This window comes from Crocodylus porosus, unplaced genomic scaffold (assembly GCF_001723895.1).
Source record: "Crocodylus porosus isolate Cpor-Errol unplaced genomic scaffold, CroPor_comp1, whole genome shotgun sequence".
Classification (NCBI taxonomy): Eukaryota; Metazoa; Chordata; order Crocodylia; family Crocodylidae; genus Crocodylus; species Crocodylus porosus.
This window is the reverse complement of record NW_017728886.1, coordinates 75,394,968-75,413,634: the sequence shown is the minus strand read 5'-3', so window position 1 is coordinate 75,413,634 and position 18,667 is coordinate 75,394,968. Positions and strand designations below refer to the sequence as shown.

General features: G+C 44.2%; 1 protein-coding gene across 2 annotated transcripts in view; it reads left to right on the top strand.

The window, feature by feature from the left end:
• Nucleotides 1-5,994: 5,994 nt before the first annotated feature.
• Nucleotides 5,995-18,667, top strand: part of CAPN7 (calpain 7) — a 36,771-nt gene continuing 24,098 nt past the window's right edge. Inside the window, exons 1-7 of one of the 2 annotated variants that reach the window (XM_019536682.1) lie at nt 5,995-6,144; nt 7,305-7,413; nt 8,480-8,637; nt 11,121-11,188; nt 12,789-12,989; nt 15,355-15,441; nt 16,780-16,906. In XM_019536682.1, the coding sequence (XP_019392227.1) occupies nt 6,043-6,144; nt 7,305-7,413; nt 8,480-8,637; nt 11,121-11,188; nt 12,789-12,989; nt 15,355-15,441; nt 16,780-16,906 (852 nt within the window). In that variant the 5' untranslated portion in view covers nt 5,995-6,042. Of the gene's footprint in view, nt 6,145-7,304; nt 7,414-8,479; nt 8,679-11,120; nt 11,189-12,788; nt 12,990-15,354; nt 15,442-16,779; nt 16,907-18,667 lie in introns of those variants that run through there. The other variant, XM_019536690.1, reaches the window with a different exon arrangement.

The window sequence follows — 18,667 nt, the reverse complement described above, 5'->3', positions numbered from 1 at the left end:
GCAGAGGGAGCAGGTTTCCCCCCTCCCTCAGGAATGCAGCCAGCTCAAGTTACCTAAATAGACAGGCTGAGGGTGCAGTCCCCTGTGTGCAGGGCCCACCCTAATCAAATGGTTGCAGCCCAGAGATTTTAGTCAGTGTCACAGGGCAGAGATTTTTGGGGAGAAACCAAGGTGGCATTCTGCCACAGGCACATTCAAGTGTTTTAGCCTTCCTGTGCCTCTGTTTCCCTACATCTAAAACAGGGATAATGCCATGGGTAGTTTTTCAAGAGCGCCTAAGTCCTTAGAGACACAAAATTTGTAGTACCGCTTGTGCTCCTAGGTCTCCCAGGTACTTTTGGAAAATGTCATTTCTTAAGTGCTTTTGACATGGATTCATCAGTGGGCTAAAGTCTGAGTATTTATTGAAATCAGCTGCTTGTCCACTGTTTTCAGAAGTGGGTTGCTAGTTACTCCTTTGTGGGTGCATCTACAAGAGATGCTTTACTGGGCAGCAGACTAATTTGCTGCGCAGGAAAGCATCACCATCATATGTGCATGGTAATGAGGACACAGTAGACTAATTTACTGTGCTGCCAGATAGTCCCATCAGATACAAGTGGTATCCAGCAGCGCAGTAAATTACTGTGCTTAAATGTACATGTAGACAGTGACATTAGGATTAGCCTCCTCTGGTTCAAACTGAGCTGGAGTATATTCAGTCACATTAATTGCACTTGTAGACATGCCCTATGTTCATATGTAGGCAAGTGTACATTTTTAAGGAGACTGAGGAGCCTTTGGCCGAAGTGCCCAGAATATTCCATTTTGAACATTTCTGGGCCTCTCTCTTACCCAATGAAAAATGAGATATACTAAAAATCTACTTCACAATGGAACTATGAGCTATGCTACACCCATGTCTGACCCTGTTCTCCCACTTGCCTGATGAACCAAAGACCATGAAGAATCAGTGAGTGTCCAATGGAGTTTTGTATCTAGCTCAGTAAGAGGCCTTGACTCTGTCCAGGCCATCATCTTCCTTGCCACACTACATCTGTCAATTTTGTTTTTAAACCTGTATATCACAAGCTCTTCAGTTTTACCCATTTACTCTTTATTCAGCCCAGTAGGTTGTGTTTAACTAAAGCACACTTTCCAGAATGCCATCCAGTTGTGATTTGAAGACATCAGAACATAAAGAGTTTATCTAGCTTCATCTTCCTGCCATTAACCAACTCATGCCCTTCTCCATGAAGACCCTTTAGCATCCATGAGGCATGGCAAAGATAGAACAGTGTTCCCTCTTTGGCCCTGAATGTATAATCCACAGAAGCATCAGAACCCTCAATAACAGCAGTTCCCCACCCACAAAGCTGTTCCACCACTACTGGTCTTGGAGTGTCATGATGACTCAAGACCAAATGTATTGGCTTTGGTTAAAACCCAAGAACTGTGATGGACAGGATGTTAATAGCCCCCACTCTATCCAGAGCGTTTCCTCACCTTTACTGAGAGAGCCATGGGCTTCCATGCTCCCAAATTACATTAAGCTCAGAGAATGGCATCTCCCGCTGGCTTTCAAGTACATCATCATTGAGTGGCCCTGGGAGGTCTGTGTTGAGTGAGCTGGGTGGTTCCTCGTGACTGACCTCATGGCAGGGCCTCTGGGTTTATTTTTTGCAACAGTCCCAGAATGACTTGGCCTGGCTTTTACATTCCACTGCCTCCTGCCCACAACAAACCTGTACCACGTGCACTTTATCCAAGATGTGTTCCTATTGCCTTCAGTGTGAGCTCTGGGACATGATCTCCTTCCTTTCCAGAAAGGCAGAGACCTCCAGTTCTTGCCTCAGGCAAGAGTCTTTCCTTCCAGCAGTGGGAGAGGGGCTGCTCTGTAGTAGGGGAAGGCAGGGGTGCCTTCATTTGGTAGTGGAGCCATCTAGGAAGCCTTCCTTCTCCACATCCTTTTGATTTTGTCCATGCTGCAACCAAACAGAACCAGTAGTCAGTCTAGGATCAATGCAGCCTCGTTCCCTACCCGAGGCCACTCCTGCAGCCAATCCCCCAGGGATTCCTCATTCCTTGAGAGCTATACGGTCTCAAGGCTTGGGATTAATTTAAAAGAAAAAGTACCTCATCCAGTCCTAGGGTATACTCCTTCCATTCCCCTCCCCGCCAGACTAGAAAACAAAGGCAGACTGCCTGTCACTCTCCCTCTCACTGGCTGAATGTAATGGTTCTTCTGATGCTACATGGACAGGCAGCATGTATTGGAAGAACTATACATTCGAGAAAATCATAAACTTACCATGGACCATTCATGGAAACAAAAGGTGGCAAACTCAACAAACCCATACTTTGTTTTGAATTATTTGCACCTAAATCCCTTCTATTACCTCAAAAATGAATCCTGTTTAGCCAATCAGCACTGAAATGCTCTGAGGCTGAAGGCTATGTGATTTCTCCACATGCACCGAAGGCAGCTCACCATCAGAGTACCCTATTCCAGCTCCATCCACTTCTTCCCCTCCCTGCCCAGCCAAGAGCCACGTGCTGCAATAAATAATTTATTTATTGAACTGGGGTGCCAGACAACTCACAAAAGTTACAAAGGGGTTCTGGGAGCCTAAAAAAGTTTGGATTTGGGCAGTGTTGTGCATGCAACAAATTAATTCCAGTGTTTTTTTAAGCCAACACATCAAATATCCACCCTGAACTCAAGCTCCCAGAACTCTAGGCACGAGCTCATTTGTAATCAAATGCTCCTTCCATTGATTCTGACCTGGCTTTCTTTCATTTCCCAGATAATAAACCACTGGGCCCAATTTAGGCAACCCCACATAGAAACTAGAGCTCTAAGGGCTGTCACCACCCCTGCTCCAGTGGATCTCCAGCATTCAAAAAAAAAAAGCCCTGCGCTGCAAGGTACCAGTGTGGGAAATGCCTGAATTTGCTGTATGTGGCACCGCAGACGGGTCTCTGGTGCCACATACCACACAGCCATGCATGCCTCGATGCGACCTACAAGGTTATTCTCTATAGCCTGCTCCTTTGGGTTCTGCTTTACCTGGCGTCCCTCACAAGGTACTGGCGAAGGTGGCCTTCTTGGAGAGCTCTGCCTGGTCTCTTTCCTCTGGAATCTTTTAGAGAATTAGGCTTTTAGCTCTCTCCTCCAGTGCATGTTGCAGCAAGACTCAAAGAAAGACTTCTGCCCAAGGGAGGCTGGGAAGATGAGGTGGATACTTTGATAGGTTGCCCTCTTATCTTCCTTGCATTGGAACTCCTCTGACTTCCCCAAGCAGGGGCAGCTGGTGGCCCCACTGGGTCTTCAGATCTCTGACCCAGCAAAGGATATTGGCAGACTGGCCAGAGAGAGGATTTGTAGGCTGTACAAGTTGAGATTGCACCAGAGTGGTAAGCAAACCTGGTCAGGTAATGGGACCCCAACAGAAGACTCTCCCCGCTCCTCTGAAACTAACTCCAGCTAGATACCAAGTCTCTCTCCATTTCTCAACCCTATTCCCCAACTATTAGGAAAAGATGAGTGATGACTTAAAGCTTGTGTTACCAACAAGATGTCTTATCCTATGGATTCACTGATTCATAGATGTTAGGGGCCAGTAGGGACCTGAGATCATCAGGTCCAGCCCTCCTGCTCAAAGCAGGAAAGACTGCTGAGGTTAGATGGCCCAAGCAAGGTGTGTGTCTTGCTGTCTTTTGAAGATCCCCAGGGAAGGTGACTGTACAACCTCTGGAGGGGAGAGGAGTCTATTCCAGATCTGGACACATGAACTGTAAAGAAGTTTTTCCTAATGTATAACCTGAAGTGATCCTCTATCAATTTATGACCATTATTCCTAGTCTCCCCCTTGGCGAACAGGTGCTCTCCTAGACCCTGATGTTCACCCCTTATGATCACCTTGGGGGTGGGGATGTTCACCTTGGCTGCCACCAAGGTGCCCCCCCACCCCAAGTCTTCTCTTCTCCACCAAGTCTTCTCTTCTCCAGGCTGAAAAGCCCCATGTCCCTCAGCATCTCCTCATATGGTCTGTTCTCCAGACTTCTAATCATTCGTGTGGCCCTCTGAACTCTTTCCAGGTTCTCCACATCCCTCTTCAATTGCAGTACCCAGAACCGGATGCAGTATTCCAGCTGCAGCCTCACCAATGCAGAGTAGAGCGGGAGAATCACATCCTTAGTCTTGTCATGCACTGGTTTAGGTATGCCAGTGTAGTCTGCCTTGCAACCTATAGCATTGCACTGGTGGCTCTTGCTCATTTTATAGTCGATCATGACCCCCAGGTCTCTTTCAGTCTTTAAAGAGCAGACTTTAAAGAACAGCAGACTCTCCCTATGCCTGACGAAGGATGTTTGTGCCCAAAAGCTTGCAAAACAACTATTTTTCCAACTATTTAGTTGGTCTAATAAAAGATATCACATTTACCCAAAGAACCTTGTCTACCCTGAAAAGTCACTGTTCTTTTCACAACTCATGAAATCCACAGAAAAATCTTCCGCTTAAAACAGAGAGGCCTTTTGTGTGAGCTCAAAAAAAATCTGGTTCTTTTCCCTTAGGTTGGTAACATTTCAGGAGTCTTTGTTTCAAAATAACAGCATTGGTTCTGACCTTGATCAGCGTATACTTACATTACAAATTATTTCTTAAAATGGTCATTCGTGTGGGGGGGGGGGGGGTTTCTTTTGCCAACTAAACCAAAGCTTCAAGATTTTTGGGCCCTTTCCAAAAGCTTGTAATTCATCTGAACAAGTTAGAGCAAGGGCTGTTAGCACTGCAGAATTCTTTTACAAATCTCTTATCGTTTTCAGTAATAAAGCTAAAGAATTAAGATTGATTTAGTTACCTAAATAGATTAAGTAATGTATTCAAACCTACTGTGGTTTGACAGATAACTCTGTTCCTTTCACTTTACCTAGGGTTAACATGTCTGGTTTTTGCTAGACGTGTCCTCTTTTTGGGTCCTCCCATCTCCATCCAGGCAGTTTTTCAAAATATCAGCAAATGTCCACTGCAGGTCAGGAGTGAAGGGTATCAAGACACAGAAATAATTATTTTGGGAAAAAAAAAGAAACCCTATCAGAGATCTTCAAAGGGCTGGATACACACCTTGTTGGGGTCATCTGACCTCAGCAGTCTTTCCTGCCTTGAGCAGGGGGGGTGGACCTCATGATCTGAGGTCCCTTCCAGCCCCTAACATCTATATAAATCTAGCTTGTGATATGCCCATGGGTCTCAGACCACATGAAATGATACCCCTATTACAATCTAACTAAATTAAAATGCAGTCAACAACTGTTTGAATACAGGGCAGCAGACAAGTTAAGTTACCTGCAGCTGGTCCTAGTGACCTGCAAGGGGGTGTCTGCAGGCACATAAGCAGCAGTTGCCTACCACAGATGCCCCTGTCTGGCTCCAGCCTGAATCCCTGCCAGGTCCTGCCCTCCCCTAACCCCTTGGCTTGTGGCTCCTGTTTGGATCCCTGCTTCTTATCCCTGACCCCTTGGCTTACAACTGCAATTAACACGCCTCCATTGTGACCCCACCTGTTCGGGATTCCTTTTAGGCCCCTGACAATAGTACTGGCAGCAGGGACCCGAACTCCCTCATCAACAGGACCCCGTATGGGGCTCCCTCTTGCTTGCTCTCCTTCTGCCCATGACTTCTATCGTCCTTTCCGTTCAGGCCCAGGCTCCGTCGCGAGCGGTGGAGGAGCCAGGCCTGCTGAGGAGGGTACTGCACTGACTCTCAGGCTGACACCCTATTCCTGGCTCCAGAGGCACCTCTTCCCCCCCAGCCTGGGCTGCCCCCTAAGCGCAGCCCCAACCCCTGGCTCACGGCTAGGCCAACGGCAGACCAGCTGCCCAGCGCGCTACACTCGCCGCACAGCTTACGTCTGCGCACTAGCACCCCACCCGCGCGCCTGCCGAATGCGCACGCGCAGCGCTCCTGGCGCGCGGGAAAGGATAGGGCGGTGAGCAGTGGGCGGGGCTAGGGCAGGGCCGAAGCGGAAGCGAGCGTGGGGTGGTGACGGGGTTTGAGCCATGGATGCTAGCGCGCTAGAAGTGGACGCCCTACGGTTTGCGCAGCTCGCGGTGCAACGCGACCAAAGCGGCCGCTACCGGGAGGCGGTTTTCTACTACAAGGTACCGGCTCTCTCCCCCGCCCTGTGGTTTTGTCCTGTCCCAGCCCTCTTCCCCCCTCCCCGCCGCACCGCCCTGTGGTTCCGTCCTGTTCCAGCCCCCTCTTCCCCCCACTTCGGGGAAATGGAACGACCCGGGCCTGTGGGTTTTTTCCACCCCCACGAACTTCCCCGTCTGAGCACGTCATATGGGAGGGGCGGGGCCTCGTCTTATTCCGGGATAGAGCCCGTTGTCCCGGGCTCTGCAGCTGTTTTGGGCATTTGGTTTATCCTGGAGCACCCCAGCCCAGCTATGCCCACGCATGGTTGTGTCACACCTGCCTGCCCCGATTTGGCCGTGTCTCTCAGCGCAGTCTCACTGGGACCAGGCGACGTCCCCTCCCCTGATGCCTCCAAGGCTGGGTAGGGCCCCGCCTAGCTGTCGTACATGTCAGAGCGGGCCCGTGGGCTGGATCCGGCCCGTCAGCAGCCTGAGCACTGTTTTTCTGGCCCACAGCAGGAAAAGGTTGGGCACTGCGGTTCTAGCACCCAGATGTAGCGTCAAGGTACCTGTACACATGGTGTATGGATTGGGGGGGGAAAAATGTTTCCTATACATCACTTTTTGAAGATGTTCATGTTTTGTTCATTTCTGGATTTTGATTATTCTTTCATGAAAAGTAATGGTTGAGTTGATCTCCTTTATCCATCTGAATCAAGTTTTTAAATAATTTTAAATCAGAAGCAATGAACATGGGGTACTGGGGAAACAAGATACTGTCCCCAGGTCTGTGAACATATGAAGTGATATTTAAAAAACTTCAATAAATATTAGGGAGCAAATGACTGGCATGCAGACAACATAATGATCGTGAGACTGTCAGTGACATACAGACATCTACACAGAGGTTTGCACTCTTGCTTAGACGAACAAAAAATGTGGTTCTCTAATATAAAGAAGACCTACAGTGTGGCTCTTTAGATCCTCAATAAGCTCATTGTAATTCTGTAGATGCTGAAGTCCTGACTTGAAACAAGCTTTGCTCACACAGTGGGTTGTTCTTTAGGTCAGTGACTTTCCAAGCAGGCGTGAGTCCACCTACACAAAGTCCATGATAGTATTTGGCAGAAAGTGCTTCTCCATACAGCAAGCAGACTTATGCATTTTATCTTTTCCCTTCCCAGGAGGCTGCACAAGCCTTGATTTATGCTGGAATGGCAGGCTCAAATCTGGAAAATATTCAAGAGAAAATAAATGAGTATTTGGAGAGAGTCCAAGCTTTGCATTCAGCAGGTGAGGAAAAAAGCTTTCTAATTATACCTTTGATTAAATTAATTGAGTGGGAAGAGTTTTTTGTCTTGTGAACCGTATAGCAGAACAGCCATCTTTCTCCTGATATCCTCGAGCATTTGGTTTTACTATACAAGACCGAAAAATACCAAACACATGGCTGGTAAATTAAATCCTAAGGTAAAACTTTAATGTAGAGAACTACCAGTATTTCATGTGAGTAGTGGTAGATATTTATGCTCTTTTAAATTTATGTGAGAAAATACTCTGGAGGAAGAGAACTGACCCACGCCCCCACTTCACCTCACATGCTTAAGCTCTATCCTGCAGTGAGTTCTGTACAGATGGACTCCTGCCCCAGTGCAGAGCACTTTGGCTTCAGTGGGACTGTGTAGTTGCAGGGGGTCCACTCTGATGTTATTGAGGGATACGTATTTGGGTCCAGACCTTAGTTTCACGAATCCTTGCAGCCCCCAGCAAGTTTTGCTGAGTTCTTTTGCTGACCAAACAAGTTGCAACTTAAGACCAATGCTCCAAGGGAGGTTTAGGTTGGATATTAGGAAAATCTCTCTCACTAAGAGAGTGGTGAAGCACTAAAACAAGTTACCTAGAGAGGTGGTAGACTCTCCATCCCTGAAGGTTTTTAAGGCCTAGCTTGAGAAAGCCCTGACGGGAATGATCTAATTGAGGATGGTCCTGCTTTGAGCAGGAGGTTGGATGAGATGACCTCCTGATGGTCCCTTCCCACCCTCATTTTCTATGATTTATCCTGACAGGAGTTATTTCCACAAGTAGGAAAGGGTCTGGCATAAATAAACAACTTGTCTTTGTGTGGTACTATATGTTTGTATTCGTTTCAGTTCTAAGATATTCTGCATTACCATCACGGGATTCTACAGGTATATGAACCCTTTTGTTTAAATTGGACTCAAATTTAAATATGCCAACGTTGGGTTTTGGCATGTAAGCAGGTGCTACCTTTTTGCCTAGTTTGTTCTTGGTTGCTGTGCTGTATTAAATACTTGTATGCATCATTACAGCAAGCTAAAGAATTTCCTTTCTCATTTAGTTCAGTCGCAGAGCATCGATCCTTTGAAGTCAAAACAGCAATTGGACCTAGAGCGTGCTCATTTCCTGGTTACACAGGCCTTTGATGAAGACGATAAGGGCAACATGGAGGAAGCTGTAGAATTATATACAGAAGCAGTGGAACTCTGTTTGAAAACAGTATGTTAAGCTACAAGTTAACTTGGTGGAATTATGTTATGGTAAGCAATTCTTCCATTTACACAAGTGATTGACTAAATTGGCTTAATATAGTACCTGTATAAAAATTCGATTTTTTTTTTTTTTTTTTTTTTTTTTTTAAGTTTTTAAACATTTTTGTTTTGCCTTTTGTTCTCTGTATCCCACTGAAAGAAACTTGGCTTACTCTGGTCCACTGTTTGATGAGGCACTGTGTTTCAGTAGTGCAAACTGACCTAGTCCCCTCTTCTAAGGAGATTGCACTTAAGAATTCCAGCAAACTTACAGGATTTTTTATTGCTCTACTTTGAAACTTTTGGCTTGAGGCCAATGGAAAGCTAAAATTGTTTAAAAGCATGTTGGAAAAAGATAACCCTTTCACGTAGCAAACTCCTGATGGATGTATTGTGAATATTAAAGGCAATTTTCCTTTTCAAGTAATGCTTAACTTAATAATGCTTAATAGTCCACTTCAGACTACGTTGGGGAAAATATGTAGCAATGCTTGTAACATTAACACCATGCAAGCTAGTCCCAGTTGAAGTGACATTGCATACTAAAACTAGGCTATTTTTAAGCATTACTGAATAATATTACAGGTACTGCTTTTTTCCTATTAAGTCCAGTAGCCAAAACTAACTCATTAGAAGAAGAGCTCACCATCATGACGTAACTCCACCAAGTCTAATTTTGTTCTTCTCTTCTGCCCACTTAATGTTAATATATTTTGATGTATTGGGATAGCCACACTACTGTTTTTCAAAATAGTATTACATCCTAAATTAAGACATTTTTGTCTGAATTCTGCAAATACCTACACACACGTCTGGCTTTACTCTGATAAATTGTTGGAATTTACATGTTTCATATATTGCATGGAAGTCAAAGGGACTATACAGAAGAATCTAGTCAAGTATTTGGACTGGTGATTGCAGAATCAGAAGCCGGCTCAGAAACACTCTGGTTTTCCAATTGATTTGTTGGGTCTGACCTCTTTTTGCCTAGATGACTATTTACTATTAGAAAGCATTTTTTCTACTCTGCCACAGTCTATCTTCTGTTGGCATGCATTGTCATGTAACTTTAGCATTCTAGTAATTCTTTTTACCTGGTCCTCTTTTGATCTGGTCTCTCAATTAAGTGTAGCTGCTGACTGAATTTCTTTGCCTCAGGTAGCCTGTTACTTTAGAAAGGTGGTAGTTTTGTTGTTCATCCCCCCTGATGGAAGAGGAAAAATGCACTCCTCCTACCACAATAAGATTCCAGAATTCCTTCACTTTCCTCATTGCACTGATTCAGTCTAGTTCCTTAGTTGCAAGGCTGTCTGTTCCCCTTGGGAGATCAGTCCCTCTCTCTTTACCCAAGCCCTGTACTAAGAAGCAGCCAGGGCATTTCATTTTTCTCCTTCCTACCCTGATAGGCTTCCTTTCTCTTCCACCCACTCTAATCATCTTCTTAAGGCTCTTCCAGACAGCTACCCTACTGGACATTTTTTCCCAGAGCAAAGGTACCCCCCACCTCCTTTTTGTCAGGTGGTGGGGTAGAAGGAGGAGGTTGGGTTTGGTGGGTAGGTCAGGAACAATTATTGCCTTTTAGTCTCCTGTTCCACTCTTAGCAGGCCTTATTTATCACAGAGAAAGCCAGGGATGCAGAGCAAAGCCAGAACTCAAACTGTGCAGAATGGAATAGGCTTCCTGGATTCTCTGTCTTTGAGAAGTTCCTTAGTCTCACTCTACCCATTTTACAGATGAAGTGACCAGCTCACAGTGATTACCTACTGGAGCTTGGAATAAAGGCTAGATTTCCTGGCTCATCCTGGAATATTTTACGTTGTGAGGAAGTATACTGTAGGTTGGATTAGATGAGCTCCAGAGGTCCCTGCCAACTATATGATGATATACCCTGTTGTTCATAAGGAAACTTTGAAAGGATACATCAATTCAATAATGTTTTAATATCACAACATGTTTAAGAGGGAAAATGAATCAAGATAGCGTCTACATGGGCAAAAAATGCAACTTTTAAAGATCTTGATTCATTTTCCCAACACTTTATATGAAACTAGTACTTCCTATAATTAGAAACTTGAAAATGGCATGTTGCATTCCAACTAACTACAGTGCATTCAGTTTAAGTACATTGCATCAGGACTGAAAAGAAGCTGTACACTTACCAAATTTGGGGCATACAGTCAATGCTCATTAAGTATACAACCCTGTAAGCTATCTAGTATAGACAGTTTCAGGGTTGCTTGACTCCACTCCTCTTCAAAGTTTCAGATAGTAGTTTTGGAACTGCCTAGCTCCTCTCATTTTCAAAGTTTCCAATGGTCAGTTTTGGTGCAGGTGTTACTTCACCATGGTGTACGTATGGAAAATAACAATTTGATATTTGACTCCTGTTTGTACCTTTGGAATTTGCCAGGGTTTACAACCTGCGGTACTTTCTTTTTCTTTTCTATAAAGGCTAACGAAACTTCAGAGCCAAGTCTTCAAACAAAACTGAAGCAGCTGGCTCGACAAGCACTGGATAGGTGGGTACCTATGGCTGGTCTCCAAGTAGTTAGTATAAGGTTAAAAGGAATACTTCTAGCTATATTCTATATTTAGGTCTTAAGTGGGCCAACTGAGAGCAGGCCCTGGGACTCTGATATTTTTTTCTTGATTAGTACTGAGCCAGGGAGCCAGCCCATCCTCAACACTACAGCGTGGGTGCACAGAAAAATGGAACACTTTACTCTGTAGTTGTAACAGTACTTGTGGCATTAGAGCCGGGGCAGGCAATTATTTGGGCCTATGGGCCACATAATCAGTTCTGGGAAGCTGTTGCAGGCTGGTCAGTATTCCCTTACCCGCTACAACAGCCCAGAACCAGAGTACCCTGCAGCTACTCCCAACCACCACCAGCAGTGCACAGCTCTGACCCCAGCCAGAGTGGACCAGCTGGAACCCCAGCGCACCGTCCTAACCCACACCTTCTCTAGACCGCCCATCCACACAGAGCAGCAGCCAGACAGAATGTTGCTTGGCACAGGAGAAAAGCGGCCCCTCACTGCTAACAGGCCACCCCGCAGCTCCTCTCTACCACCACCTCTGGGCTGCCCAGTGGGGCAGCAGTGGCAGTGCAGAGAAGCCATAGGGCAGCCTGGGTGTGGGCTCCAGGTAGCTTTAGCAAAAAGGGCCCAGCAGTGGTAAAGGAGAGGGGCTGCTTTTCCCATGTGCCAAGCAGCAGCTTCTCTTCAGCTGCTGCTGCTACTCAGCATGGGCGAGCAAGTCTGGAGCAGGCATGGGGTGAGCCAGGGTTGGGGCTGTACATGCGGGTTCTGCATGGTCAGCTCTTCCGGGACAAGTCCAAAGTGGGTGTGGGGTGGGCTGGGATTAGGACTGTGTGCGCAGGTCCCTGCCGGTCCCTGCCAGTCCCTGCAGGGCTGGGGCCAGTGGTGGTGGCAGCCAGGAAGAGCCACTGTCACCTAGGCTTCCTAGAAGAGTAGTCCAGCTGCAGAGTGGGGGCAGAGAGCGTCTGGGCCAGGCAGGACCAAGGAACCTGCCATGGGCTAGACAAAGTCACTCTGCGGGGCAGATCCGGCTTTGCCTACGTCTGTACTAGAGCCTAATACCTATTGTAAAGATACTGACTGTGTAAGTCAATGACTTAATGGAGATTGAAACATGGCTTCTGGTGTGCTAGGTTCTAGCAGATATTTCTTTCAGAATCATAAATCCATTTGTGTATTTAATATGAATATTTAAAATCCTAAATGCCGGGATTTTGATGGCAGTATGTTTAAGTTCCAAAGTGTTTAGTAAGTTGTCACACAGATCTTCCAGTGAGTGTAATTTTCAAGTTTTTGGAACTATTAAAATGAATTAAGCCAAAACTATTTGATAATTTATTTGCTGTATTCTGTTCACCCTAAAAATGAAAGTAGATTCTGACACAAGAAACTTCCTTACTATTCCATCTCATGCCTGTACTGCTCCTGAAATTATTTCCTTAGCAGAAGCAAACTAGTACTAGATCATGTTTACATTTGTCCACGTGGTATGATTCATATGGCAGTACAAACAAGCAATTTAAACTTCGATTTGTTGTTCCTTTATGTTAAACTTAACAAACAACATTTTTGTTTTTAGAGCAGAAGCACTTAAGGAGTCTACGTCAAAGTCATCTCAAAAAGACAAGTCAGCTGCAGTTAAACCAAATCAGCCTGTTAGAGCATTCTTTCCATTGGGACCTGACTTTTCCTTGAATGATAAACCACAAACAGTCAGGGCAGTGCAAGGTAGTGAATCTCATGGTCAGAGATACACCACAGAGGAGATTGAAGTGCTCAGGTAATGTAAGGACAAACTATTCTGATTTTTATTATTTCTGTCGGTGAAGTATTAGGTTGAGGGGGAGGGAGCTGTTCCTTTGTATGTTTAAAAAGGTGGGGAAATAGGGGGAATCTACTGTCGAAGGACCTCTAAGCATTAACTCATTCTAAAACGTTATTATAATAAATACAATGGCTCCTGTTCAGACTGTGCTCTCTTTTAAGGTATATTTAATAGAAGTCCTTGATACTGATTAAATATTTTGTGGGGGGGGTTTCCTGTAGAACATAGAAAGCAGTCATGTTTAATCAGCTCTCATCATTTTTCAGGCATGACATCTGACTCTTATCCCCATGGTACCAGCCTCACAGTCCACATACCACCTATTTAGTCCCCACTCCCAGTTTCCCCACTTCACTCACCTGTCATGCCTTGATGAAATTGCAGTGGTCAGTCCCTGGAGGAAGAAGGGCTTTGGCCAGGTGTAGCACCTCTCACATCTAAGACCTTTCAGTTTCTAACGGCACATGGTCTCCTACAGGTGGTCCTCCTGTCTACAGCATCCTTTACCATATGTTAACCATCCTGATAATTTGGCTGTGTTAGCTTCTCTGGCCTTCTGTGCTAGGAGATCTGCTTTCCTCCACTGCCAGAGCCAAATACTAAGGCCCCTTCCTTCAGGGAAGGGGCCTCCTAATCTGGTTCAACTCTCTTAAAGGGCCCTTCCCATTTCTCCTGGTACATGGGGTCTGAAAGGAAGCCTGTTGCACACGGTTTCTAAGCACTTTCTCAGCTGCTGCTTTTCACTGTTTCTGGCACTAGTTATGCAGTTAAAAAGAACATATTTACATTACAGAGTAAAAAGTATAGCTGAAATATGTGCTTAACTCGTATGTAGATAACTGATGTTTGCTATAATGTAAAAATAAGCAGAAAGTTGGGACTGGTGGTGTTACATAGTTACATGAACTATACTGTTTGTCTGGTATGCATATACATGAAGTACATTGTTCCCTTTTGTCAGATTTTAGTGGGAGTAAGATCAGGCATCCAAACTAAGCTCTTTAGCATTCAACAAACGATAAAAATATATTATTCTCGCATCAAATTACAAGCATTGAAAAAGCCATCAGATGCACCTTCCAAAGAGCATTGTCTGGACAGATGCTTTCCATTTGCATTGTCAAACATAATATTTGCATGTGAGGTATTGGTGGAAATTGATTGTGCTTATCATTATGCAGGATTGGGCGTGTAGAACATAAAAGCCTCATGAAAAGTTCCTTTAAATTGATGAAGTTCTTCCACTGTTAAGCAGATTGTAGATGTGGCCCAAGAGAGAGAACTTTGCATAGAAAAAGTTGAACATTTGTATTACCTATTTCTATTTTTATTACTAGTTTTCCTTTTTTAATTTAACTAGCATGAGTGAAATGTATATTTAAAAAAAGCCTTCAAATATTTTTTCTTTTAGTTTTGAAAATACTTTACCCCTTTTGCCTGCTGTTTACTGCCTAGAAGTTCAAGGTTGTAACTGAAACTTAGACTGTGTCCAGATTCACATCCATTAGTACTTATTTCTTGATTCTCACAGCTGTACAGTAAGAGCCCACCCCACCCCCCAGTTAGCCCAGCACTCTGTGTACTTGACTGTCCCATTAAAAATACACCTCCATTTTTTGTATATGTGCTTTTACCATTTGACTAAAGGTGTTGGACATATGAACAATTGTGAAGTAAAAGGGGACAGGGCAGCAACAGCTGCTCTGCGTTAAGTGCTTGGGTGTCTGATTTTGCCTGGTGGTAAGTGGAAGCTAATATATGCAATAATTTACTCATGAAGAATACACTACTGCAATTCAGCTTCTACCTAACATGGGGTAAAACAGGCCCAGGGCCAGTTACTGCAGAGCAGCTCTGCCTCCTCTCTCCCCACGGTACTTGTTTGTTACAGTGTCTGTATCGTAAGTGAATAGAAGCACTCCTCTTATCAATAAAAGTACGAACAAACAGACAAGCCATGTGGTCAACTTAGTTTCCAGTCTACTCCAATAGACTGATCTAGTGGAACTAAGAGGCTTGAAAAATCATAGATACTGCAGAGAAAGTTGAATATGACCATTGTGCAGGGGCCTGTTTGTCTGTGTGTGCTTGTGTGTGTATTTGCAGATTTGGACAACCCAACAAGTACTCCAGCTTTAGAAAGCTGTCTCTTGTGGAACTTACTTTGTATTCAAATGGTGGAAATTTGCCAGTCTCTAGACATCTCCTTTCATTAGTTTCACTGTTACTTCCTGGATCCTAGTCTTTGAAAGGCTGTAAAATTAAATAGATCAAGATGTTGCACTTCGATGTTTATAACCACTTGTTCTCTTATGTGCAGAAAGACCTCAAAGATAAATGGTATTGAGTATGTCCCTTTCATGAGTGTTGACCTGAGGGAGCGTTTTGCCTTTCCAATGCCATTTTCGTAAGTAAAATTTGGTACCTATACTTTCTTTTGCTTGTGTTTCCCCAGATTTTTCCTGTTTTCCTTGTTTGGTTTCTTTTTGCAAACTCCAGATTGTTTTAGTACTAATTAAATCATAAGTCATGCAGAAAATGCACAGTTGCTGTTCAGTAGGGGTGGCAGGACGTATAAGCTGGTCTGATAACAAAGGAGAGTGGTAATTGTTATACCAGGGATGTCGGGGGCAAAACTGTCAGAGCTCAGCTCCAGTTTTCAGAATGACTAGGGCTTTGGGTACCCTTGCCTCTTCCCCCCTTTTTTTTGGGTGCCCAGGTCCTGACACTTTAATGGAGCCTGATTTTATTTTTTAAGGAAGTGCTGAACACCTAGCTTCTGAAAATCAGGATCTTCTTGCCCCCCGAAGTTTACATTTGAGCAGCCAAGACCAGCAGTGAACTGAAAATCCTGGTCTTCCTTTTGTACTTTCCAGGCACATCTAGATAAGCATGTATGTGCAGGCATTTGCTGCACTGCTAACTTACAGCACAGTGGGGGGAGGTGGGGGGGTTTACACCAGGAGATCCCAGTGTCAAACCTGTGCCAGAAAAAAAAGTAGTGCGGTGCACATAGTGGCAGCATGCACTGCCCAAAACCAGAGCTTGGCTGGCTAGAGCCATGTCCCAGTTGCTGGCCACACTTCATATGGCTGGATTGCTGCCACTGGAGCCCTAGGAGACTCTAGGTCCCTTGGTAAGGCTGCTGGGGCCAATAGAAGTGCTGGCCTTATCCTCCCCTACTCCATCCATGGCATCTTGCCGTGTGCCAGAGCGCACATGCAGGGGTGTTCCCTGGGGACAAGTAGCAGTGGCACAAATACGTGCTGCTGTAGGTTGTCCCCAGAGGACACACATGCTTGTTTGTCTGGACATACTTTCTGAGGTGCTGTATTCGTGTTTACCCTGCTGCGTGGTTTTTTCTTTTTAACCCTGTTATACAATATCACTTTCAGTCTCTTAGGAAAACATTGGACTTGAGGTTTTTAACTGTAAACCTGATGCTTTCTCCAGAGCTTTTTCTTCAGTGTGGAAGTGTGGCTTAATAGACAGAGTACAGGCCAGGCTTCAGAAACATAGAGGGGGGAGGGGTCATAGCATTGCCACTAGCCAGGGTTGCCTGCATTTACTTCAATTTTGTGTAACTGGTTGAATGCTTTATAAAATTTTAAAGTTCAATAAAACAATGAAAATATCAGGAGGTAAGGAATCATAGTATCTTGTAACTGCCAGGCTGGGATATACTGTGAAAGGATGTTTCTGTTCCATTTTTGGCTTATTGAAACTATCTTCTTTTTGACTCCAGAGATAAATGTGGCAAATTACCACTGTCCCCCAAGCAAAAGGCAATTTTTGCCAAATGGGTACGGCCTGATGACCTAACAAATAACCCTATAATGATCTATACGGTGTCAAGTTTCAGCATAAAGCAGGTAAGCTGTTTCTAAAATGAAATGTATGTAATTTATTTTGAACTGTATTGCAGAATGAGTCTAGAGCCTTTTAAGAAATGTCAATGTGCTAGTGAAAAACCTAGCAAGTGGAAAAAATTTGTTTTGCCAACTTGAGACAGTAAATTTAATTTGGTGCGAATCACTTGACTTGTGTTTAAGATTGCAAGAATGAATGGAAGGATGAAGGCAGGAATAATAACTGGTATTTCCTGGACATAAAGGGATTTGGAGTAGACAAATGTAGCTATAGATACCACAGACAATAATGCAGTTCTATACTTTAAGTAACTGTCCTTCATGCTTTTAAGAAGCAATAGCCATTGATCTCCTACCTTGATTCTCAGCCATGGTCCTCCATCAGCCTGAACTGCTGCCAGATCCTTTTAGGGGTGTCCTCAGGTCTTGCACAGTGTGAGTACTGTTGGATGTACAAACATCTACACATGATTCCCAAGATAAACCCACAGATACTGAATAGGACTCCATAGTGACAGACACATGACCTGTTGTGGTCTTTCCGAGTTCTTTTCAATAGAAAAACTGGTCTATTATTTTTTTCATAGTCAAAAAATGAGTGGAGCTAGAGCTGACATTTTCCAAGGAGCACCTTAAGGTTAATGAGGAGTGCCTTGAGTTGAAAAAGGCTGAGAACCACAAGGACAAAAGTAGGCAGAGTAGAGGGTGGTCTGACTTGTATAAAGGAGGATTGAAAATGTTAACGCTGAAAATTTAAAATAATCATTTTGGACCAGGAACACACAGAGCTACAGAGTTTGTCCTGTCTTGTCTGATCTGAAACATCATCCTCCCATGCAACCACAGGATTGTAGCAACCATCATTTAACTAGCTTTAAGCTTTCCACAGTTCCACGTTCCTGAGAGTATTAAGTTTGTACCCCGAACATTTGTTCCCTAACATCAAGCTTTTATGTATATACTTATTAAAACTTACATAATATTTAACCTGATGTTTAAGTGACTGTCCCTCCTAATCATTAATTAAGAAAATACAGGTTTCCCTCGCTTTAAGCTGTACATGTGTTCCTGGAAAATGACACACAACTCGAATTCACATAAAGGGAACCCACTTTACAATGTAGCAAATAGGGATACGTTCCAAGACTTCAACTGTACTGACCCATTTCTACCACAAGACAATTTCTTGTACTTTCCAACAACAGTCAGTACACACAAGCACAGGGCACTATTATAATGGGAATGGCAACTACAGAAACACGGGTTGCAGACAATGAGCAAGGAGCATATAGGAGACTATATTTTGGTGCTTGTCACTCCCACAATGCACCGCGGAAAGCAGCTGACTGCAGGTTTCCACCACACAGATTATATAACAGTGAATTTACCTTGCATATAACAAATTTTTGTTATAAAAAGGGTCATCCCGTAAGAGTGAATTTATGCATACAGAACCCACATAAAGCAAGGGAAACCTGTAAAAGTAAAAATACCTTCAGTTTTCATTAATCGGAGACAGATTTCCTTTGAAGTTGGCAACAGTTCTGTACTTAACCTTTTCTAAGTGCTTTTTCCATCCTAAAGCCATTATTGCCCTGTTCATAAACTGACATCAATCAGAATTCATAAATTTCATAGACATCAGGGCTGGAAGGGACCTCAGGAGATCATCGAGTCCAGCCCCCTGCCCAAAGGGCAGGAAGTCAGCTGGGGTCACAGGATCCCAGCAAGATAAGCATCCAATTTACTCTTGAAGGTGTTCAA